This window comes from Polyergus mexicanus, unplaced genomic scaffold (assembly GCF_030449975.1).
Source record: "Polyergus mexicanus isolate NDT 795.1 unplaced genomic scaffold, iyPolMexi1.0 SCAF_8, whole genome shotgun sequence".
NCBI classification, from domain to species: Eukaryota; Metazoa; Arthropoda; class Insecta; order Hymenoptera; family Formicidae; genus Polyergus; species Polyergus mexicanus.
Genome location: NW_027223328.1, coordinates 7064432 through 7089699, shown reverse-complemented (window position 1 = coordinate 7089699; position 25268 = coordinate 7064432). Strand labels below are relative to the sequence as shown.

At 34.6% G+C, this 25268-nt stretch overlaps 1 protein-coding gene and 1 non-coding gene across 6 annotated transcripts in view; both read right to left on the bottom strand.

The window, feature by feature from the left end:
- The window catches only part of Sprt (PDZ domain-containing protein sprite), a 76393-nt gene that overhangs the window by 4568 nt on the left and 46557 nt on the right, over nucleotides 1–25268 (bottom strand). For all 5 annotated transcript variants that reach the window (XM_070299679.1, XM_070299684.1, XM_070299683.1 and 2 more), the window contains exons 4-8: nucleotides 20862–20942; nucleotides 4312–4472; nucleotides 3304–3489; nucleotides 870–1025; nucleotides 218–370 (exon numbers count right to left, since the gene is read on the bottom strand). In XM_070299679.1, the coding sequence (XP_070155780.1) occupies nucleotides 218–370; nucleotides 870–1025; nucleotides 3304–3489; nucleotides 4312–4472; nucleotides 20862–20942 (737 nt within the window). The remainder of the gene's footprint in view (nucleotides 1–217; nucleotides 371–869; nucleotides 1026–3303; nucleotides 3490–4311; nucleotides 4473–20861; nucleotides 20943–25268) is intronic.
- On the bottom strand, nucleotides 1272–1343 carry Trnae-uuc (transfer RNA glutamic acid (anticodon UUC)). The gene has a single exon. It is a non-coding gene; the product is annotated as a tRNA-Glu (tRNA).

The following is a 25268-nucleotide window of genomic DNA, read 5'->3' as shown; positions in this document are numbered from 1 at the left end:
TGGGAAATGTACTATATATGTTGTTTACAATGCAGCAAATAGGATAAGATAAATGAATAATCGCGGAAAGAATATCCTTACGTCAGTCGAATGTGCGCACGAGGAACGAAAAATTCGCACATGTTTTACATCAGATCGTCTTGTATACCGGAGGAAATACGGCTGTACGATGTTTATTCGATGACTCGCGAATTCCATGCGACATAACAATACAAACCTGTCTCCCTTGCAAAGACCGGAATCCTCTACGGCCCAGTCGACGTAGAGGCCGATCGCATCGTCTCTTGGCCCGGCCCCAAAACGAGGACTTTTCGGATCCGCGCTGACTTCTACCGCATGGATCGTAACTTGCGTCGAACCGGAAATGCAGCTGCAAGCAAAGTGATTGATGTAAATTTAAGCCTCTTGTTAAAAAGAACGTAGAAAATAATCTGGTTTTCTATAGTAAACTTTTCTAATTTTATTAAATTTAAATTAACTTCAAATAAAGAAATAATATTATGAAATAAATGATATATATAAAGTTTTAATTTTTTTGATCACATTCGTATATTTTAATTATTAAAATTTAATGACAAAAGTACACTCTCCTGGTGAAAAGATGAATAATTCTAATTAAATTTTTGTTAAAAAAAATAATTTGAAATATATCGCATCATAATATAAATTGATATGCTGAAAAATATTCTTATCTTCTTATAACGTTAATCAATTCTCGTTTGTCTTTGTGAATAAATAGAGCAGATAAAAGTTTCTTATTGTTTTGATTTTTCTTATTGAGTTTACGTAACGCCAAAAGAAAGTTGCATAGCATTATGAGAAGTCTTAATTAAAAAATAAATAAAAATAGAAATATAGAAAATATATACCTGAATATTGTATCGTTCTTTTGCTTTTCTTGAGTTTCGGCCAATTCCAAAGCAGTTTGAAGAGCTCTGCTCTCTTCGTGAAGAGTCAGCAGCTCGAGTTCCTCGCGACCTAGTCTGTATTCCAATTCCGCTTGTTGTATTCGAACATCGATATTACTGTGAAAAAAATTGTATACACACACACATTTAAAGTATCTAGATTATAAAAAATAATGTGAGAGAGAAAAGACAAAATATAATTTTAATCATATTCATTCGTTTAAATATTTTGCTCTTTGCAATCGTATAGTTTTTTAATTTAAAATAGATTTAATAATTTTTTGCTCAAAAATAACTGTTTCTACTAATAAATAATTTTTATTCATTAAAAAAAAATAAAATTTTCTCTACAAAAAAAGAAACTTCCCATACCGGGAATCGAACCCGAGCCTCCTGGGTGAAAGCCAGGTATCCTAGCCACTAGACCATATGGGATCTTAGAATTAATACTTCTGACACAGTTTCAAGACTGTATCGTCTAATAATATCGAAAACTATTATTTATTCTTTACATTGATAATGAATTTTTTTTCACAATTAAAATATATCCAACAACTTCCATTATAATTCTTTTTTCAATTATTTATATATTAAATGTTAAAAATTAGTAACATTTTAAATTTTCGCGTGTATATGTGCATAAATTATTATTTTCACTTAATAATCGTTAACTTATTAAACTTATATATATATATTACTTTAATTATTTTATTTAGCGAATAATTTGCCTTTATCTTTACTTCCATATCTTTATTAAATTCTCGTAATCATTGGCATCTAATTATGTTCACTAATCAAGTTATTAGTGCATATATATAATTATAGATATAAATTTGATAAATTAATAATCACACTTCTTCATATATTGCTTGACTAAATTAATTATTCAGCGTATCAATGATTTACTCTATAATCGAACAAATTATCAGGGTTGGGAAGTAACGCATTACTTGTAACGCCGTTACCGTTACAGTTACTTTTTTTCGGTAACTGTAACGGTAATGGCGTTACAAATTTTATTTGTAACGGAAAAAGTAACTTCGTTACATTTTTCGGTAACGAGTAACGAATTTAACAGTTACTTTTATCGTTACTTTTTTCAAATTTTTTGATTTATTTAAGATATTATTCTTGCTATTGTGCGTGATAAAATTTTTATCTTAACCGTAAAGCCGTAAGCAAATCGACCAATTAGCATTCTTATTATGTTGTAATCTCATTTACTACCAGTTCTAAGTACCTTGCAACGAAAATTAGAAAATCTCAACAAATCTGACCTTATAGATTGCCATTCATTAGTTGAAGCTATTCAGCAAGGTTTAAATAAAAGGTAACTTATTAATTTGATTAATACATATGTTATTTAATTTTAAATAAGGATTTAATTGAAAAATATTATTTTATTTTAAACTATTGATTCAAAAGTATTAATTTCAATAAAACAAACAATGTCGCTTAATTTACTATATTTGATTTTAGATTTCTTACAATATTTGAAACAAAAGAATTAATAATAGTAGCATGTTTACATCCAAAATTTAAGTTAAACTGGTTAACCGGAGAAAAAAAAAACGTGCTGAAAATTACTTGGAGGATTTATTGGGAATCCGATCAACTGAAAATTCTTCAAAAGCTGGAAAATCTGACGATCACGATGATTTTTTCATTTTTGAGCAAAAAACGGTGCAAAATGAATCTGAACAAGAAGAATTGCAACGGTTTTTAAAATCAAATAATTGTAATATAGAAATGTTAAACGACTATCCAAAATTTAAAAAACTTTTTATTAAATATAATACAGCTCTACCAAGCAGTGCATCTGTAGAAAGAATGTTTAGCATCGGTGGCTCTGTATTAACACCACAAAGAGGGCATTTAAATGATGATACTATGGAGCAACAAATTTTATTAAAAATTAATAAAGAATTTCGATAAAATTTAATCATTTATTTTGTAATAAACCTTGAATGAAATCTTGCTTACAATTTTTTAAAAGTTTTTCTTATGCAAAATAATTTATTAGTTTGTATTGTAAAAAAGTAACGGAAATTGTAACGACTCGTTACTTTTTAGTAACTGTAACGGTAACGAGTTACTTTTTAGAAAAAATAACGGTAACGGTAACGAGTTACTTTTATAAAGTAACTTTCCCAACCCTGCAAATTATTAGCATTTTATACAATATAATAATATCCAATTAAAGTATATTACCATAATTAAGTAGACAAATTGGCTTTATCTGTATCGTGTAAAGACGATACATATAGTTTTGTTTATATTGCCGTGTGTTTATAGTTTATAGCATAGGTTTGCGCATCGTGATATCGGTAATCGTAATTTGCGATAATGAGATTGAGTAAGCCGCGCGCGGTTGAAATCTTGATTTCATCCTTACTCTGTAATGTCGAGACGTTCGAGCGCCAGCTTCAGGTTCTTAATAGCCAGTCGCTTATTGTCGGCGTCCCGTCGCAACCTTTGAAGCCGTTCCTCGGCCGCTTTCCTGTCGGCCTCGGTCAAGGGTGGTGCGCCATTGCGTAATGCCAGTCTATTGCTCAGCGTGTTGCAGAGCTGGCCCTTGAGCCTGAAAAATAACAAAAGGCATGAATCGTGCAGAGGAAAGAAAATACTTTTGTGATCCCTATTGTCTGCACTCTGATCTTAGAAATATACATTGACATTTTGATAGATCATTGATGAAGCTTTTTATTTTGATAGATTCATTATCTATAAGATTGATATATCATTTTTAACAATAGACCATAAGCTTTGGTTGAAAAAAAATAGAGCATAAAGCGCTTTTAATATTTTTACCATTATTGTGTATTATATATATAGGATATTTTGCTTGTGTCGCATTTTTTATGTTTTAATAACAGTTTTTTCTGTCAAATTTTCAAACAAAATCCTCTTTTCAAAAAATTTGTCGTTAGTATTACTGTAAAAAAAAAAAAAAAAAAAAAAAAAAAGCCTCTCATTAGCACATATCGAACAATATGAAATAATTTGTAGAAAAAGAGAAATTGAAAAAAGTTTTAATAAAAAAAATATTAATGACATACAGTATTTTTCTCTTCAATTCTTTTATCTCTTAAGACGAGCGATATGCTAGCAATTTACCTATGCAGAAAGCAAAAAAATTGCTCCGACAAATCAATTCTGAAAGATTTACTATCTCTAAAAAGAGGAATTTGTCTTTTTTTTTTAAATGGCATTCATTTAGAAAAGTCCGATTCTTACCCTTCTCTTTAAAGGACATATAAAGTCCGCTTCTTGGCCATTTATTATTTCTGCGCGCGATTCATTATAATAAAGGAATAGGACGCGATCAATTGCTATACCGGCGATCTTTCTTTCTCAATGCCGACCGTATGTCTCAAGGATGTGTAATCAAGCAATTACTTACGTCTGTATGATGTTTTCTTTGTCGCGTAGAGCGACTCGGAGAGCGTCCAATTCTTTATAATGATCTCTATTCCGATGAGCGGGGGAGGTAACGCCTCCGGAAACACTGCCGCCTTTTTTCCGCCTCGGAGTCGTCGATAGAGACACCTCTATACTGGCCATCTGTAATATGTATAAAAATATAATTACAAGTTAACAAAAAAAAAAAAAAAAAATTTCTAACGGCAATATGTTTAGTACTGTAAATTTGTAAATTCGGTTTATACTTAAAACTTAGATTTGCATGTCGTTGTATTTATTCCGTATCTTCTTCCTGATGTAAAAATATTTATTTTGACGCTTATTTATACATATATAGTACCAAATAATTATTTAAAGTTATTAATAAAATTTACGAAATTTATAGAACCAGTGGAACACCAGTTGTATCATTTTCTCCAAGATGCTACAAGTTTGATCGACTTTTCTAAGGTATATGTAGGAAGAGAGAAAGAGAAAGAGAAAGAAAGAACAACTCTCTCATCTCCTTGATATACTGGATACATATTCCATTTTCTCACATGCGGGAACAAGCAAAGCAATTTACCTAACGATGAAGGGCATAGGTCTCACAGGACAACGTCGCGAATAATTTCTCGGACATGAATATTTATAATTCTTGCTTGTGGAAAATTATAAGTCCATCGTTACCCGCGTATAATCCGTTGTTTCATGCTGCTCACGTTTCATCAAAAAGTAGAAGCCACGATAAAAACTATAAAACTCTTGTTGCGATGTATTGAATATAATTTCGAGCATAATATATAATTAGATTTTTTAATTATTTTTATGTATTATTTGTATAATTACAAGACAGTTGTCGCTATAAAAATGCTAATAGTTGATAAATTAACTTTAAACGAATAATATTATATAAGAAGAATCGAAGCGTAAATCGAAGATATTAATAAATTTTTTTTATATTGACAAAAAATATTCAAAAATATAATATTTAATAATTAATGTAAGGAAAAAGAGACAGAAAGAGAAAAGTATATATATCTTCAAAATTAGAGATATGTACAAGATTAATAAATATTTAACAACTTTAATTTTTATAACCGTACGATTCTACTATTGAGGGTTGTGAGGTAATAAAATCTTAGTACCAAAGACTTACATAAAGTGTTATGTAAGCTATGTAAAAGAGAAAGAGAGAGAGAGAGAGATAGAGAAGCATTTGGGTCGGTGAGAGCTTCTATTTTATTTTTCACGTGTTTGTATTAGTCTGTAGCTCCTCTGTTCTTTCTTTTGCGCTGTATTCGACAGCATCCACGATGGAGGTGCTGGCAAGAAACGCTGGCACCTATCAATTATTCGGATTCTATGGTGCGCGCATCATCTCGTCGGAAGGTCCTCATTGCGCCACGGTAGAACCTTTCGCTCCTCTTTTTCAACGACATCCGTGGCACACACGAACACGATTTGATAGCGAGAGCGGGGTTTCGCGGGGGTGGATCGGCACGCGGCATGAATACAAATTTATCGTTCCATTAAACCTATGATTTGCGACAATAGTCGGGACGGGATGTCTCGGGATGCCTTAATGGGCTACCAGCGTCGGTACTGCACACGACGACGATCCTCGATGGTCCTTGAGAAGACAGAACCTACGGCCCCTCTCGCTGGCCGGCGCAGGAAGGTCAATGCCGGACCCCGAGTCTATACCGAGGGCCTCATCGACCGATACATACCGAGGTATCTACTCTCGCGAGTACGGTATGTCCTAGACCGGACCACCAACCAGGCGCTCGTATATAGAAAATCGACTATAAACCGAATGTTCCTTTTTGGTCAGAGAGGGACGTCGTTCGCTCCATGATTAATCTTTCCGCATTTACTCACGTGGTTTATGAGTTCCGTAAGAAGAAAGCGGTTACCTCCGCGACGAACGAGGAATGAATAAATTTTATTTGATCGTTAACAATTAATATGAAAATCTCGAAAATGAATACTTTCGATTTACATAATATTTTTTTGTCACTTAATTTTACATTCGTAAGGATAAATCATCGTGATTCAGAATCAGAAATTATCGTAGATATGTTTTTAATGTCTTTTGTGTAACTTGTATTCATCCAAAATATATTATCTGCTTTTACATGCGAGAAAAATCGAGAAAGAACATTCTTACTATAAAAATTCTACATTATTAAAGACTCTTCGATATCTACGGATTTTTCGTCTCGTACATGTCAAGAAAAGAATCGAGAATCGTTGAACCTTGAACCACGAAGAATTCTGCAAGTCGTGGCGGTGGACGTTCCCGCGGGAATATCCGGTGCATCCGGTTCGTCGTTCCGAGATGCCCGGTTGGTGGTCCGTTGTCTCGGCCGAGATACACACTATGCCCACGATACTACCATATCGCGTCCGCCTCCATCATGAGAGTACACACTCGACGATGGGTAACATCGACCTCCGTTGCATCGCCAGGAGGGACAGCGTATCCTCTCAAGGACCACGTATCAAGGACCGCGATACCGTGACTTCGAATCTCTCCCGAAGGGTCATAGGTCTCGAAGCCCTTGACTCGCGAGTTCTGTCTCGCGGGAGAGATACGTGGAACGAATTTGCGAGAATCGACGATTCTTCATTAAGAAGCCGTGAATCGAGAGACGCTCGCACAATCAGTGTTCCTCGCGAGAAGTAACCGTGCCTTAATTATGCATATCAAGATTTCACTCTTGAATAGATCGAAGACGTTTATTGCTTTTTGTTCTTTTCGTTCTACGAGATGTATAGATATGTTGTTAATGCAAGAATGATATAAAATATTTATGTCTTTGATTTGTTTTAGAAAACTCCAGTAATTTTTTTTATTATGATATCGCCTTCATTTATGATGTATTTCGTTTTTATATTGGATGATTGCATAAGTTCGTGCCCGATTTTCATAGATGGCATTAAGTTACTGCATGGCGGAGTTCTATTGTTTTCGTGTGGTAATTGTTGCTTACACCGAATAGATGACGTTGTCTTATGTCAATTTAGTGTCAGACATTGTTCAGATAAGTCCATTTGTGCATAAGAGAAATCATTAAAAATGGAGAACGAAAGGTGCATTTGCAGCATGTAATGCTATATGAATTTCGGAAAGGCGTGAGTGTCGGGATTGCACAAAAAAATATTCAAAGCATTTATTTGGACCGCGCTCCTGCTCTCCGAACAATCAAAAAGTGGTTTGGCAGATTTCGAAATGGTGATTTCAACATGAAGGATCAACCCCGCTCTGGATGGCCTTCTGGCATTGATGATGACATTGTGCATGCCTTAGTGGAAAGAAACCCAAGGATTACAACTGAGGATATTGCTGAGAGGTTGAACATCGATAATTCAACCGCTTTTCGTCATTTAAAAAAGCTTGGATACATTTCCAAGCTTGATACGTGGGTGCCGCATCTCCTGACTGAAAGGAATAAGCTGCAGGAAAACTGCAGGAGTTGCAATGGGAAATTCTGCAGCACCCGCCATATTCTCCAGATATTGCGCCTTTAGATTTTTATCTGTTCCGGTCTTTGCAGAATAGGTTAAATGGCAAGAATCTCAATTCCGAGGAAGCTGTCGAAAACCACCTTACAAACTTTTTTCAAGAAAAACCAAGTTCTTTCTTCAAAAATGGAATCGACAAGCTTATAGATCGTTGGAAAACCATTGTAGAAAAGAATGGAGACTATATAATTGATTAATAAAAGTGTTATCTCTAAAATATAATTATTGAAGTTTATATTTAAATCGGGCACGAACTTATGCAATCACCCAATACTTTATATATATATATATATATATATATATATATATATATTTTTTTCTAATAATATTACTATGATATATGCAATTCCTTTTTAGCTTGCAACTGACAACACTTCAAAAATAATTATCCTATTATAATATTGAAATACTTATTTCTTTGATTTGTTTTAGAAAATTCCAATAATTTTTTTATTATGATACTGCCATCATTTTTGAAGTATTTCATTTTTATGCTTTATATATTCTTATTTTTTTTGTAATAATATTATTCTGATATGTGCAATTTCTCTTTATCTTACAGCTGACAATTGTATAGGACACTTTAAAAATAATCATAATATTAATATAATATTAAAATATGCAACCAAAGTTAAATAATATACATTTATTCTTATTTGTTTCGTCGCGATGTAAAAAGTCATCTCTGAAGGCCACTTGTCGGCGCAACGCATCATACAAAGGTTTCCAGATCCTTTAGTAATTTCTCGAGAAAACGCCACCTCGTGTTCGTTTCGCAAGTATTAGACTCTTATAGTACCGTAGTCACTGATTTAGTATCAAGCAAGTCCGTGTACATTTGTTTTCGAGCCTGTGTAAGATAAGCGGTCCCCCGGCGCGACACTTCTCGGCCGTGAGAAGGAGAAGGTCCTCTCTCTCTCTCTCTCTCTCTCTCTCTCTCGTGTGCTGCAAGCTAGCTACTCGACGTGTTCGCCCATGGGATTATCGCATACGGAGATTTACGAGACGCGCCGGTATCCCACAACAGGATAACGCGGCTTGGTAATAGCTGGACCCAGCGATCCTATTACGTCTCAAAGCCGAGGGACTACTGTCGCCGATGGGACCGACGTGTCGGCCAATTAGCTCGCAACGGTCGAAATGTTCGCATTAACGTACGAGATTTCATACCAATTATTTTTATAGCGGTGCAATTTCGTTGATTACCGCCTTAACGTCCTCGGGAAAACGCTTATAATATTCTGCAATTTCATCTATATCCTTTTTTTTTGCCTTTTAGACGGAATCATAATCTATCCATTCGATATATTCGATGAGCGCAAGAAGGGATTGTTTAAACTTAAGGTGTGAAAGTGTTTATTTAACGTTGCTTCAAGATTAAAAATGTTTTTCGAGCTTGAAAAATCCAGGAAGACAGAAACCTTTTGCAAGACGCAAAAGTAGTAACTTGAGAAAAATCTCTCGAGTTGATTGTAAATAGTATATTATCGCGATAATGCAGAATCACTAATGTACAAAATTTTATATGTAATATAAATTAATATATCTGAGATGCTATAATTTTTAGAAAAATACGTAGATCCTTCAAAAGAATTGTCACTTTCGAGCAATTTTACAGATTTTCTACGATTTTAATTAGATTTTCATTTTTTGATGCATATGTATTGGATGATTGCATAAGTTCGTGCCCGATTTTCATAGATGGCATTAAGTTACTGCATGGCGGAGTTCTATTGTTTTCGTATGGTAATTGTTGCTTACACCGAATAGATGACGTTGTCTTATGTCAATTTAGCGTCAGACATTGTTCAGATAAGTCCATTTGTGCATAAGAGAAATCATTAAAAATGGAGAACGAAAGGTGCATTTGCGGCATGTAATGCTATATGCATTTCGGAAAGGCGTGAGTGTTGGGATTGCACAAAAAAATATTCAAAGCGTTTATTTGGACCGCGCTCCTGCTCTCCGAACAGTCAAAAAGTGGTTTGGCAGATTTCGAAATGGTGATTTCAACATGGAGGATCAACCCCGCTCTGGATGGCTTTCTGGCATTGATGATGACATTGTGCATGCCTTAGTGGAAAGAAACCCAAGGATTACAACTGAGGATATTGCTGAGAGGCTGAACATCGATAATTCAACCGCTTTTCGTCATTTAAAAAAGCTTGGATACATTTCCAAGCTTGATACGTGGGTGTCGCATCTCCTGACTGAAAGGAATAAGCTGCAGAAAAACTACAGGAGTTGCAATGGGAAATTCTGCAGCACCCGCCATATTCTCCAGATATTGCGCCTTCAGATTTTTATCTGTTCCGGTCTTTGCAGAATAGGTTAAATGGCAAGAATCTCAATTCCGAGGAAGCTGTCGAAGCTGTCATCTTACAAACTTTTTTCAAGAAAAACCAAGTTCTTTCTTCAAAAATGGAATCGACAAGCTTATAGATCGTTGGAAAACCATTGTAGAAAAGAATGGAGACTATATAATTGATTAATAAAAGTGTTATCTCTAAAATATAATCTATTGAAGTTTATATTTAAATCGGGCACGAACTTATGCAATCATCCAATATATAATAGATTCTGCTGTTATTATATTTAGTTTTTCCCTTCTTGACATCTTTTTTAATTTATCGAAAAGAAAGAAGTTATATAACAGACAATTTTTATTATTTTTAATAAATTTGATCTTCAATGACTCTATTACGATTTCCAAACTTTGAAGAAATAACATTGAATGTGATGAGACACAATTGCGAATTATCTCTTTTTTTTTAACAGGTTTACAAAATATGTATTGAAAATGAAAGTTGCCTAAAGTTTTGTCTCTATCATAGTTTTTAATGATAGATCGAAACATTTATTTAGACACATCATCCATTTAGTTTATTCGAACGAAGAACGAAGGGTTTTTCACGGTAGAAAAAAGCTTCGCCTCTTACATGGACGATCTGACAATGAGATTTATGTCCATCACTTGTCATTCTCGCATTAATCTTCAATTATATTCTCATGTAAGCTTTCGTAATTTTCTTCCTTATATTTTTCATCTACAGTTTCCGTTAATCGCTCATAGTAATTCTCATCTCGACAAAGATGTTATAAAAGAAATGTTACGGGAATTAACGCCTGTCATACGAAAGAGTGAAACATATGCGAGAGATTTTTTCACGATATCGATAATCCCCGGTTTCCGCGAAGTTTAAATCAATTTTCTTACGCTACAGGCATATTAGAAGAATCCGGTATCGTCAATAAATAATGATCACGACTAATTCCCGCAATTAGCAAGTAAACAAGATTGTAGAAGATAGCGCAATTAATTCTGGCTGACACGGACGATCGTTAGCATCGTCTCGAGAATATATGGAATCTTCATCTTCTTTATAATTCCGAATACGTAATCATTGTTCTGTCACGTGCACGACTTAATTCAATTCGAAGTAATGTGAGCGCAAAGCGCGACTCCCTGCTTTCTCTCTCAAGTGATACGTGACAGTTCCTTGTAGTCTAAGTATATAAGAGCGAACCTTTTACATAATTAACTCGCGCGAGAGCGATATTATCCTTTTCAATGCGTGAGTGCGTGCGTGCGTGCGTGCGTGCGCAAAAGCGTCGACGGGCATTTCCTTTTCCGCAGACAGTTTCTCATCTCGAATCGCCGCTACGGAGATTTCCCGGAAACCGACGATAGGATACTCGGCGGCACGAAAAAAGCGGGAGCACTTGAGAACAATGATGTCGCGCTGCTAAGAATTGTTCACGGTAAAATCGCTATGCGTTCTCTCTGGCAAACTTCTTGCTCCCATGGGTAAGAGGTGACAGCATTACCTTTCTGCTACGGAGAAATCTTGAATTAAAAATCTAGAGATACATTTACGTGTGACTGCGTGACATCGTACGATATTGTTACATATTTTAATGAAACCGTGCGTCACGTGATACAAACTATATGTGTAAAAATTTCTATTTCGCGAGAAAACGTCTTTTTATATTAGGTGTACAACTTTGCTTCCGCCGTTTTTTTTCCAAAATTCGAGGCTTTATTGTAAAAAACTGGTTATATGTCTTTGAGGCGTTTTGAAATTGCTTGTTGAGTCACTCCCAAGGATCGTGCCAATTCTTTTTGACTTTGACTCGAGTTTTCATTAAGTAATGCCTCCAATTCTGCATCTTCGAAAACCTTCTCTCTTCCACCGCTGTGCCGGTCTTCGACGTGAAAATCACCGTTCTTGAAGCGTTGAAACCACTCACGACACGTTCTTTCGCTAATAGCGGCTTCACCATAAGTATTTGAGAGCATTCGATGAGCTTCAGCCGCAGATTTCTTTATATTGAAGCAGAACATTAAAACCTCCCGCAAATGACGAGAATTTGGCTCGTAAACTGACATTTTCAATCGAGAATAACTTTATGATGCAGACACAAATCGACTAATGTTTCTATGGGGTTATGTTGACAGATGCCCAAGTTTATTGCATGACGTCTATGATCTATTTATTTCGACCACTACTTACCGCTAAAGCCATCTATAGGAAAACGGCGGAAGCAAAGTTGTACACCTAATAATATCAATATCACTATGAACGATTCTAATACTAGTGGAACACTTTAAAGAACGGAGAGAAAAAAGAGCTTTATCCGTATTCTTCTCGATTCTAGAAGTCAGCGGATTCATACGAAATGTATTCAGTATATTTACGCATGTTTCAACCTACGTATGGGTTAACAAAGGACTCCTCATGTATGCGACCTTCGTCGTGAAGTGCCTGCTTTCCATAAACATGGCTTTTCGCTATCGTGATGTTAAAGATCAGCAACAAAGATACCATAAATCGCATTCCTTTTTTTTTAACATAAACAGAAATTATCACGCCGATAAACAGATTGAAATTTAATGATCAGCGCATTAATGATTTTGCACTGGTATCGCGATAACAAATATACTATTTACAATCAACTCGAGATTTTTCTCAAGAGTCTACTTTCGTATCTTGCAAAAAGTTTCTTTCTTCCTGGATTTTTCAAGCTCGAAAAAAACATCTTTAATCTCAGAGCAATGTCGATAAACTTTCACACCTTAAGTTTAAACGATCATTTCTTTCTTTACAGAATTGAAATTAAGAAACAAAGACTTAACCATGACTAAAATTGCAAAGTCCAATAGTTAATAAAATAATCGATGCTGGTGGAACCAGTCGTAAGTCCCTGATTGTACATGATGTATAATTGATTTCTCTCGAGCTCTCTTGACTTATGAATAAAAACTATACAGGAACGAGACTTTGTAGTTAACAGCTATTGCTTCGCCGATTCTAAATTGGATTTATACAAAAGTCGAAATCCTGTCGCAAGGTTCTACCTATTCTGTCGGCGAGCGAGTCTCTCGTGCACACGTGGACGAGGATAAAGTAAATCCCCGAGGATATGTATGTTGCGTGTGAATAACCCCGCTAATCTTTCGCAGAAAACATATCGATTAAATGTCTAGCTCTTTATATTTAGAGAAATTCAGAGATTTGCGACAGACGTTGCGTATGGAAAGAAATGAAAGAAAAAGAGAATTATTGAATTATATTATAATAACGTGCGCATTGGCAATATTGTTTGTCGAAAATAGTTGACTAAGTTATTACTTTCATGAATGATTATCGCGGAAATAAATTAAGAGAACATCAATTACACAAATGTGAGCTTGTAAAAGAAAAAAAGAAAATAATTTATATCATATGTAATTTAATATTTCAAGTAATTCACACACATTATTAATAAATATACATCAACTATCCTGTAAAATATTAATGTATTGTATAATATAAATTCGAAGATAATATATATAAGCTATTCTTTGATAAACATTTAATTAAACTCTCTTTTCTTTTTTACGTAACATTTCATGTAATATTAAATATTAAATATAAGAACGTTTCAAGGCGAAAGTTTGTATAGTAGCGAAAGTAAATTTTTGTAATACAAAAAAGCTTGGGTCGCAACGTCAAAGGAAAAATGTGTTCCCAAAGTTAATGTACTTTCTATAAACACTGCAGTGTGCATACTCTCATTCCAATTCAATTTCTTTTCATCCGCGACAATGTGATATACATCAATATCAAAGCTTATTCGAGGAAAAAGTGAGTGAAGCGCGTCTCAGATCACGAGAGGTAGCGAGGAAAAAATTCTTATTGAAACCGAGCATGCGGGAGAGAAGAATAAGCAAACCGCACAGCAAGATACGATACATCGTTGCATTCGATATAGGAACATTTGTTTTAGAATACATCTAGCAGAAGAAGCGAGTCGTGACCCGAGGCGCGATGTATCGATGCCAAGATTTATCTCGGGGCACGAGGTAGAAACGGACGATCAATACACACGTGGATCGAAACTCGCGATAATTCCTCCCTCGAAAGTGTCGATTTCATCGTTTTCTCTCTCCGTTCCGCTGACGAGTTTCAACCCGAATGCGAATCTCGTTGGCGCTTCCTTATCGCGGCTGGCGTATTCTTTGCAGGATAGATTGGTACGATTAAGAAGATTGGCGCGCGGAAGAGACAGACGCGAAATAAGCGGCCTCGAGATAAATCCGGCCGCTCTAAAACCTTTATCCGTGACTATAATACGGATGACTGAGAATGAATGAATCATTGCCGAATTATACTCCGAGAGCATTGCATTATAAATGCGAGTTCCCATGCAGCACTAAAGCTTGCAACAACATTGCTGCAATATTGCAATATTGCATATTGTAGTTTAATGTTGCAGAAATATTACAAAGACATTATTTTACAATATAACTTTAGTAATGTTACAGCAACATTCCAAAAATATTCCAAAGAAAGTATTCGATAATCGCTAATTCATTCGTTTACCGCTATGCGGCGCATATTGCGCTATCTATTCCGCATTTAATTTTTAGTCACGATGATTATATACAGTTTACAAAGAGCGGCTAATAAGATTAAAGACATAATAACTATTTGTATTAGTTTAAATTGTATGATATAACCCCAACATAGGGGACTCAGACATTGGACTAAGAATTCTTTTAATAGTTTCCATTCTTATATAAAATCAAAAATTATTATCAAATTTTATATAAGAATGGACAAACATGCAAAAAAAAGATACTTCAGATTTTAATAAATAAATTTTGAGATTATATGAAGACAAAAGAGAGATGTGAAAAAACTTGTATGCGTAAATCCACCACAATCTTTTTGCATATCTGAATATTTCGGATACAAAGAGATTGTGAATTTACAAAATTGCAAATTGAGTTTTTTCTTATTTCTCTTAGATATTCTTTGTCACTGAAGGAAGTCGAATGTGTACCAAAAAATTTGCAATTTATAATTTCGTTATTATTATAATACAGAAAATCTATATACACACTAAATCCTGATTCTTATATGCCTAATTTCTTATTATTTTTTTCATATGTTAAAGATATTATGTCGATAAATTTACATAAAGCATTATTGCATATATATTATATCGCTATGTTGCTGCAATATTATATTGCAATATTTCTGTAGGCGGACATTTTACTGTTGCTGCAATATCATAACAACGTTGCAGCAACATTTCGTAATGTTTCTGCAATGTCGCAATCTTGCAGAAAAATGTTGCTGCAATGTTGTTGCAATCTTGCGGTGCTGTATGGATTGTTAAAAATATTACGTTATACGCGCGTATATCTAGTGCAAACTAATATCAATTATAGCTTATTATATGAATTCTAAATTTATTTCACTATCATTACACGATTGTAATTATAGATCTTTTATATATTAATTTATTTTCAATAATATATTCTTTGACGTTATGCCGATAATTAAAATGGCAAACGCGCAGACATATTCCGCGATGCAGAACGTGCTTTCAACAAAGCAATCTCGAATATTTTTCTTGTAAAGCGATATCGATGTATGCGAGAAGCATGTGGCGTTATAATGGCCCTCTAAATAACAAGATAATAGAGACACGTATGTGAGTGTTACTTCCAGATCGCATCTTCCAGACACCTACCTCTCCGGCTTGCGCAGAAGTGGAAATGAATGGGCTGCGAAACCGCCTGGGGCATTCCGCGAATTTCTCGACGCGCAACTGCATCACACACATCGCGGCGATGGAACAAAAACAGCGTAAGCACGCAGGAAACGAAAATTTATTGCGGAATTTTGCTGGGAAGAGAAGCGGCATTTCCGAGAAATAAGACGCCGCCGCTGTTTCTCAACGAGGCGAAGTTTATAAACGCGATTCGTCGCTTCGCGAAAAGAGAAACTTTACCGTTGCACGAGATAATCGTATTTTCGGTCGAACAATTGCAATTGCGAGAGTTCTCGTTATCTTTTAACGTTATTAAAAATTAATTATTATTCTTGCTCGAAGAATTTTATTTATTGATATGAAAAAGGAAATATAATTTTTTATATATTTTTTTCCTTTTTCTATTTTATCGGGTCTGACAAATATAAAGATTTCTTTCCTGCGTTCATATATTTCGATTTGCGAAACGAGAATTTGACGACACGAGCGGTAGCGAGGTTGTCGGGGGGCCAACAATCCTGTATTCTCTATCAAGTAGAACTTGGTCGAAAGTATCGGCGCTCAGACAGTTAAGGGCAGTGACTCCCGGGATCGCAATCTCGCTTGGCAGATCTGTCTGGGCCCTTGAGCCCAAGGGCGTATTATGACCTAACTTCTCTCCTTTTGCGACCAAGGGTTTCGAAATTAACGGATTCGAACGGTTCGAGAGGAAAGGAAAATATCATAGGGTCTCGCGATATATCAAGCCTTTCTATTTAATTGTAAGGGTTTGTGCGTTCTATGGGTTATATTATCGAATCGATTTTTTTCTAACAATCTTTTCGCCTGAATATTCATGATAATTTAAGCGAATGATTACAAAAGTGATTACAAAAGCGAAAGATTATGCATGATAATTTACACATTCATGCGACACATTGCGTGGAAAATTTTCTACATGTCGAAACTTTTCGGCAAAGTAATTTTTTTGAAAAAGTAATCGCTCCGTCGTTCACTAGAATAAAATTGGAGGAAAATTCTCGAGACGTTTTCATCCCGCACGGGAGCCTCGGGATAAAGATCTTCGACGAGGATCAACCGCCTTAAAAGCTCCTGGGCAAGGATGCTTTCTATCGATGCAACCTCTTCTCGAGTCGACATCCTTTTTCATTATTCATATCGAACCCCCGCATATAGCGTTCCCGTCCTCTTCCCCTCGTGGTTCTCTCACGTTCTTGTCACGTTGCTTCGCGAAAACGAAATGTGACATCGGTCGTGGGGATCCGCCCGAGCGTGAATTTCCTGATGGATTTCGATTGAACAAGTTGGAAGCTCTCAGAAAGCAATTTCTTTCCTCAAAACGCGTAAATCTGTTTGCGTTACAAATTCAAATGCATTTGAATAAAAAAAAATTATCTTCAACTTACATGTTTATACGAAATAATGTTTTATCAATGACACGTCTTTTAAAAGGCCTTATCGCGAATGAGAAAAAAATATTGAGACACAATGTTGTAATCTTTTTTCATTCTTTTGTTAATGGATGGTTCTATGTCCTGTTATATGTATTCTTTTATATCCCGACATATCTAGTCGTCTATTTCGTTTCGCAATAAAAAGGTAACGTTGTACTTTCCAAGATATTGAATTGTGATATAAAATTCTGATCAATTCGGACTACGCGAGCAACGATGCGATTTCCCGAAACTATCAAAGTTAAGGTGAGTTCGATGTCGAATTGTTTTGTACAATGAGAGACTCAGAGATATGGTCGACGCGGGTTTAAGGATGCTGGTTAGGAAAACCGGATCGTTCGACTGCCTCGATGGTACGGGGCGTGCCTGTTGTTCGAGTCGATGGATCCACTCGTTGCAAGAAGAAGGGCTTAGCGGATGAGCGGATGATAAATAATGACCGGCGGATATGCATTTATCAAAATGCAATTCGATGCAGATAGAGGCGAGTAGTGGGTGTAAATGGAAAATAATTCGTGCGCGTCTATCGTCTCGCGGCAGTTTAAGCGAAGCAAAGAGCTGAAGGATGAGATTAGGAATGACCAGAAGTGTGATGGGATAAGATTCTAACTATCTCGGTGCATATTATGCGAAATTATGTAAATTAGAATAGAGGAGGAAGTAGAAGCACGCACTTCGGATCAAAAAATTCTCTTTCTTCTTCTTTTCGAGAGAGATGAGTATGTAAAGTATTTGCATCTCTCTTCCGTCAGTGAAACCTGATCCTTCCAACGGAAGTAAATATTAACTATGTCTAATCAAATATAGGAATATTATAAACAGAAGTAAAGATATGATGGTAAATATTAGTTATTCTTTCTTATGTTTGCTTGTATCTTTCTTTTGGACACCATTAATGTAACGCTGGCAGAATTTTTGTATGGAAAGAGAAATTTTTTTCGCAAATTCTTATAATTTATCTTTATAATTTAAATTACACAAATTTCGTTCTTCAAATTTATAATTCGCAACCAAAGCATGCAAAACAAAAATGAAAAAGGATCTTATTCAATTTCAGCTCAATTATAATGTTATACTAACTAAGGTTGCACGAGACCCAAGACAAGACAATATTCGCAAAAATATTGTATTGGTCTTGAAAATTTTAATCTTGTCTTGGTCTTGAGAGGATTTTTGTATCAAAGATCTTGTCTTGTCTTATCTTGCCTTGATTTTTATTAACAGTTTTTATTTAACACTAAATATTAAATTATTTGTCAGCTTGATAAAAAACAGAAAATAGTGAGTATATCTGATTTCTTCTGTTATCCGAAGTGCCGAACACGATTTTCGTTTGTTTTTTACTGCGTATGCTTACGTCTCGATTGCGCAGACGCAGTCTAAAAACTAAACCAAGTTCTTCTGCTGAACATGCAAACATTTCCGAAAGTGATAATGAAAGTTCGGAAGTAAGTGCAATTAAACAATGCACATAGAAAACTTATTTTAAGTATGAAACAAGAAACAATGAAAAAATCGGCGTATGTTTATTATGTCAAAAAGAAAATGTGACTAAAGAAATAAAAATGAAAAATAGTAACACTACTGGATTAAAAAAACATTTGGAGAAAGATCATAAAAAAGCATATGAAGATTTATTTGGATTAAAAGCAATGAAAAATAAAATATTGTCAGAGAAACAAAAAGCGATATATATATTTTTAAACGTAAGTATTGAAATTAAACTTTATAAATTGAGTAATATAAAGTAATTAATTTGCGCTATTTTTATATCACATTAAAGTGTGTAATGATAATGATGCGCAGACTCTTTAAATTTAAATTTTTTAAAGTTTTTAAATTTATAAATGTTTTTATTTACTAACAATAAATAAAATTTTTTGTCTTTCTCGCCCATTTCCATATTAATTAAAATCTCCGTTCAGAGATCGGGAACAATTAGATAACTTTTTTTAAAAATCAAGACTTCTTGATAAGATCAAGAATCTTGATAATTTGTTTTGGTATTGTCTTGATAATTAATTTAAAATCTTGTCTTGGTATCTCGTGCAACCTTAATACTAACAATAAGACTCGATTGCATCGACAATTTAAAATCACTATTTGTAAATCATATCCAATAATATTATCACTGATTTGATAAAATGGTAGAATGATTGAAATGCGCGACGCGAGTTATATTCACTAGAGCGAATCTCGTATGATCGATAATGTCGCATTAGCTTCTATTACACGATAAAGGCGATTGTATTTATGCTAATTAACGCGGTGGTATTATTTCAACTCTGCTGCAATGCCCGGCAGCAATTGGGGGGCGGTTGTAAGAATCTTTCTCAAAGGGGTAATTAAGGCTACATTCAACTAACAAGTAGCGCGGCAATTTATTAGAAAACTACGGCACTTCGTCATCGCAACGCTGCTATTAAAACAGAAATGCAATCGATAATCTCAATGCTCCTAGCAATCGCGCACGTCCGATAAATTAATTATACCCGGCCGTGCGATGTTGTTTTGGTCAAATATTTGCTCGTCAATGATAACTCTGATTTATCGTGTGTGTATTAATGCGTGAATAACATGTATACATTTTATCATAGATATGGTAATTTATGACAAAATCGCATATGAGTGAGTAAATTGAAATTCTCAAATATTGCCATTAAATATATATTTTTTCTCGTTATTTATCCCGATATCCGTGATTAAAATGAGATTTCATTTTTATTCTCGACGACGATATTAGTGTAGAAATAATTTAAAAAAATCCTATATTTTTTTGCGTAAAGCGCCATCGTTATATAGTTTATCATGAAGAATGCGCGAAAGGTGAGAAACAGGTAGATAACGATGCATCGCGGGCCGCGTAATTTTCAATTACAATCTCCTTTGCAATCAACGGCGAGAAATTCGATGATTTAAGCGATGTAAAAAAATACACGCACACCGTAAAAGCATCGTTGTCGAAAAACGACCTCGCAAGTCCGTGCTTCATCTCTGCGTTCTTATCGTGTCTCGACAAAAACCAAGCGCGCGGATGCTGCGCCACTGGACATCCGCGCGTCGGGGCAATTTTAATGGTACCAGGCCCCCCCGGTCCCACTCTCCCCCTAGCCAGTCGCCGAATTCGGGTACGAGGACCTCTGGACGAAACGCCGAGTTCGGTTCACGCATCTGCATATAAATCACTGGACGGACAGGCTTAGGGAACCGGCGGGGGCTATACAACGCCAATAACCGCGAAACATCGCCTTCGGTTCCCTCCGAAGGGTCTTCCACTAAAAACAGCTCCCATACGGACGCAATTTTGCTGCCGTGCGGGTTCGAGGAGAGAGAAAAAAAAAAGAGAATTTTGTAAAGCGGAAAGGGAGCCACGGTGACGCGAAATGGCTTCCTAGCGCGTTCTCGTGCCGTTTTACTTTATATGTCTCGACATGGATTTTGACACTCTCTCAGTTTTGCGACGTTCATCAGTTTTTGTTCGGGAATTTTTTCAAGAAATTGTGAAATTTACACATCTTACCTTAGCCTCTAGGGTTTCCAATTGCGCCATTCTTGGTTCCAACAGCTGCTGTTGGGTGCCAACTCCCGTGTGTAGTGCGGTCTGAAACAATTATTCATATCAGATTATATAAACATATTAATGAATAGAGTTATGTATATAGTTATATATTAAAAAGGTTTCGGAACAATTTTGTCGTACATAATTCGTAATTCAGTGATAAAAAAATTTGTTTTATGCTTCTGTATCTGCACTATTATTTTCTAGTAAATTTTCAGAAAGTATGATATTCATATATCAACAAATCGACGATGTTTTAATTTACATTTCAATTTTTGTCCCGATATTCACAATAGTAAGAATGCTCCTTATCCTATATAACCAAAGAAAAGCACATGATATCCTTAGGGCTGATGTTTTATTCACCCATGATATTCGATATGATCCTCAAGGGTATTACGCACTCCGCGTTCACCAATATCTCACCGAGTTATTGTTAAAAGTTTCACCCTGTTCTTGGCAATAAAAAGAAAAAGGAAAAGGAAAAGTTATTTGCAGACCGCGACCTTCCGAGTCTTCATGGTCGGTCGTAAGCTAATACCCGTGGCGGTTATAACGCGTTTTCTGAAGACGATGAGAGTTCAACGGCGAGGATATACTCGTTGCGGACGTTAATAATCATGGCGATCACGCATCAGTCTTGGATGAAATCGAGATTGCTCGTCCCCTCTCTTCTTACGTATTTGGCGCAAATGTGCCGGTTTTAAACACGATGAAATCGATATGCACACATAACGCCAATGGCAGCACTCACGCTTGAATTAAATTAATGCATATTCAAATCTAATACATAGCATACAAAAAATTATAATAATTTAATAACGATTTATCAAATTCATTTCTTGAATCCATTTTTAATAAGAAAATAATATAAATGTTATATAAAGTACTAAATTTTGAAAAATAATAATTTTTTTTCTTTATAAGAACAAATACAATACATTCAACTTGTATTACCATTCGCTATTATCTTTTATTAGCGTCGAATTTTTTTCAACGCTACAAATTATTAATAAGAGAAAATATGTGAGAATAAAAAATATTTTTCGCGTGCCTTTATTGCGAAGGATGGGGTATAATCTTTATTGAAATTATTTTCTCGCATGCTTCTCGAAATAACCCCTCGCGCGGAATCAAGGTTGCGAGCAGAACGCAATTATACTTGGATTTGCGAATTCCACCGGTTGATGGAAAGCAGTTTTGTTGTAGGCACTTCCGACCGAGTGGTTATGATAAAATAAAAGTTATTGAGGGAAAAAATGATCAAGAAAATAAATTGACGCGAAGGAAACTCGGTCTAGCAGCAAGCTTTTACGAGCTCATCTAACATTAATTCTTCTTGATGTTTCTATCGCTATTAAAGTCTGAGTTTTAATGATTTGTTCTGCCCTTTTAAAGGATACACGATATCTCGCTCGACTTATTTTTATAATAAATCTTTTCTTAGAAAATATAGTAAAAAAAAAAAAATATAGAAAATATAATAAAACGGCAAGAGTGTAACACAGAAATATTCACTCTTTTTGAAATAAAGGAAAATGTTTGAAAAAATATAAAGCTGACGCTTTTGTAAGATGCCTAAAAAATTGCATTTGCGCTTTAAATAATTTTATTAATATATATTTGGCAAATAAAATAACTAGCAAGAGAGATACTGAGAAATCATCATTATTAAAAGATACAAGTTTTCCCTCGTCATCATCGAAAATATAACGATTATTCTCCTATTTTAAAATCCAAAAATTATTTCTGTTTATAATATTTGCTATTTGAATGCTTTTTAGAAAGTTCAATAAGTAATATTCTTTTCGCTATACATTTTATACTCAACTTTATTATATACAATCGAAAGAACATCGATCGATACGCGAACTTTATCGTTCTCTTCAAGCTTTCTACGAATTGCATGACAGAATTTTATATCTCTTATTACTGCCTATGACGTTATTAACTTCCCGGTTTTGCGTCTCGTGTTGTATACGTGGTTTACGAGAATCGCGCAGTTCTATTGCGAGGTAGCATGCTGATCTCCTCTTTAAGAAACTATTTGATTTTTTAATTCTTTAATTACAACAATAACGTTCACGAGAGTAGTCTAATTAAAAAATTGTCATGTCAATTCAATTATTAACGGATTTTATTCGCTACTGAATTCTAGATTTGTTGCTTCAACTGCCCATGGATCTAACAATGTCGCGCATATTATTTCACGAAAAAACCATTTTTGGCGATTTTCAGAAAATACAAAAAAGTATCTGTACTGCTCTTATCACATTTTCCCAATACATGCGCACACACACACACACACACACACACACACAATACTAATTATTTCTATATATTTCAATTACATGTTAAAATTCGTACAACTGAATTAATATTTATACAAATTATATAATTTTTATACAAATGCATAGGTTTACGTATGCTTTGATTTTAAAATAAACTATTCGATTAAGTCCCCGAAAAGTATATAACAAAGTCTTTATATTCTAAAATATTTATTATATAAAAAATATATATTATCAGTATCTCTCTCTTTCTCTCTCTAAAATTTTTAATTGTCAAAAAAATGATCGCAACAGTAGGCATTTTTCGATGTACTCTTATGTTTGAGATGGTTAGAAATGAGACGTGTCAATTTAATACGAAAATTTGTCCGTTTAGCAACATTCCGGTATTCGATCCATCAGACTTCGTCTATATCGTAGTATTATCAATTTAGTTATATAAATTAAAATAGTAGAATAAAACATTGCACACACATATATACCAATACAGACTTTGTAATGGTCAGGCGCATCAAAATTTATGGGCAAAGTTTCGACGTCACGATAGTCAATCTTTCGCTATTCGTCACTGTCGGATTGTGATGTATATGCGTTGCATGCATAAATTCCGGCGCATATGGCACAAGATCAAGATTTAAACTTTTTAAAATGCCCCCTATAATAATCCATTTCATTAAATGTCAAAAGACATTTATTAAAATTTCATAACATTGCATTTGATATCGCATAAAATTCAACTAATAATTTCATGAAAATATAATATCATTATTTCGTAAATTAAGAAAAATAATACTAAAATATAAAATAATATAAAATCGCGATCTAATAAAGGATAAAGTTAAGACAATCACCGGCATTTGCATAGTAATTATAATTGAGAAAATTGCAATGCAAGTGAGTAATGATATAATTTAAAACGTAAATTAATTAATTTACGCGTTTTAATCAATCTAATGCAAAAGTAGTTGTTAATTAACGAAAACACATCGTGTTTTTATCTTCATCGATCATATGTGTGCGATGATTTTTAATCATTATACATACCACTTACGATCGCTAATGACGATATGATTCTACTCGACGGTGCAAAAGAAACGAAATCGAGAACTCGTAAAAGAGTCGAAAAAGAACTGACGTTCTTCGAATTGCGCCATTAAGCGCTACATTTCGCGGTGAGTAATTGCATTTGCGAGTAAATGAAGGTGCATATTTCTGTTAAAAAGTCGGATACGAAAGAGGAAGGAAAGAGCATTATCAAACTGGTAATGCTGTATCATGAGTTAATAGTGGTATTCTTTCAAGAAAAATATATACTTTTATATATTTTGTCAAACTTGTGTATTAAATATATCTTTTTCGCGCTCGGAAATTAATCAAAATTATACTGTACGACGTTAAGCTCGTCAATATTGTTTCTCTCGCGGTTCCGTATTCGCTTAAATGTATTTCATATAATATTGTCATACATTTCCACGGGCAAGTTAGACAGATTCACATTTACATTTAGTAAATTTCGTCGTTCCATCGTCGATAGTTGGTACATCATCGTATTTTGCGCTGCCGAAGGAAAATATCTTTTCAGTCGTTTGTTGACAGCTTTGATCTGGCATCTGTTGCACGAAAATAAATAAATAAAAAAAAAAAAAAAAAAGGAAGAAAACCACGCGTACAGAGGAAAAAGAAGACGCGTAGGCGGATAGATCGACATTCGCGGTTCGTATTTCGAAGCGTGATCTCGTAAAAATACTGGAAAAAACGTTGCAACCGAAGGTAAGCAATGTTATGAGGAACGTAATAAAATGTATATATACGTATAACTTTGCATGTGTGCTAACGGTAATTTGTATAAATATTTAATGAAGACACATGTTATATATATATATACAAAATACGAAAGAGACGCAATGATATTTATGTTATAGATCGAAGTCATGCGCAGAAAAGGGCCCGCGTATAATTTAATCATTTAGATTATATCCATTAAAAAAAAAGATGAAATGAAAGGCGTTTAATGTGTTAAAGCCGATAGCGCACGGATATTCGTTGCGATGCCGAGAGAGGTGAAAAGGAAGAAGAG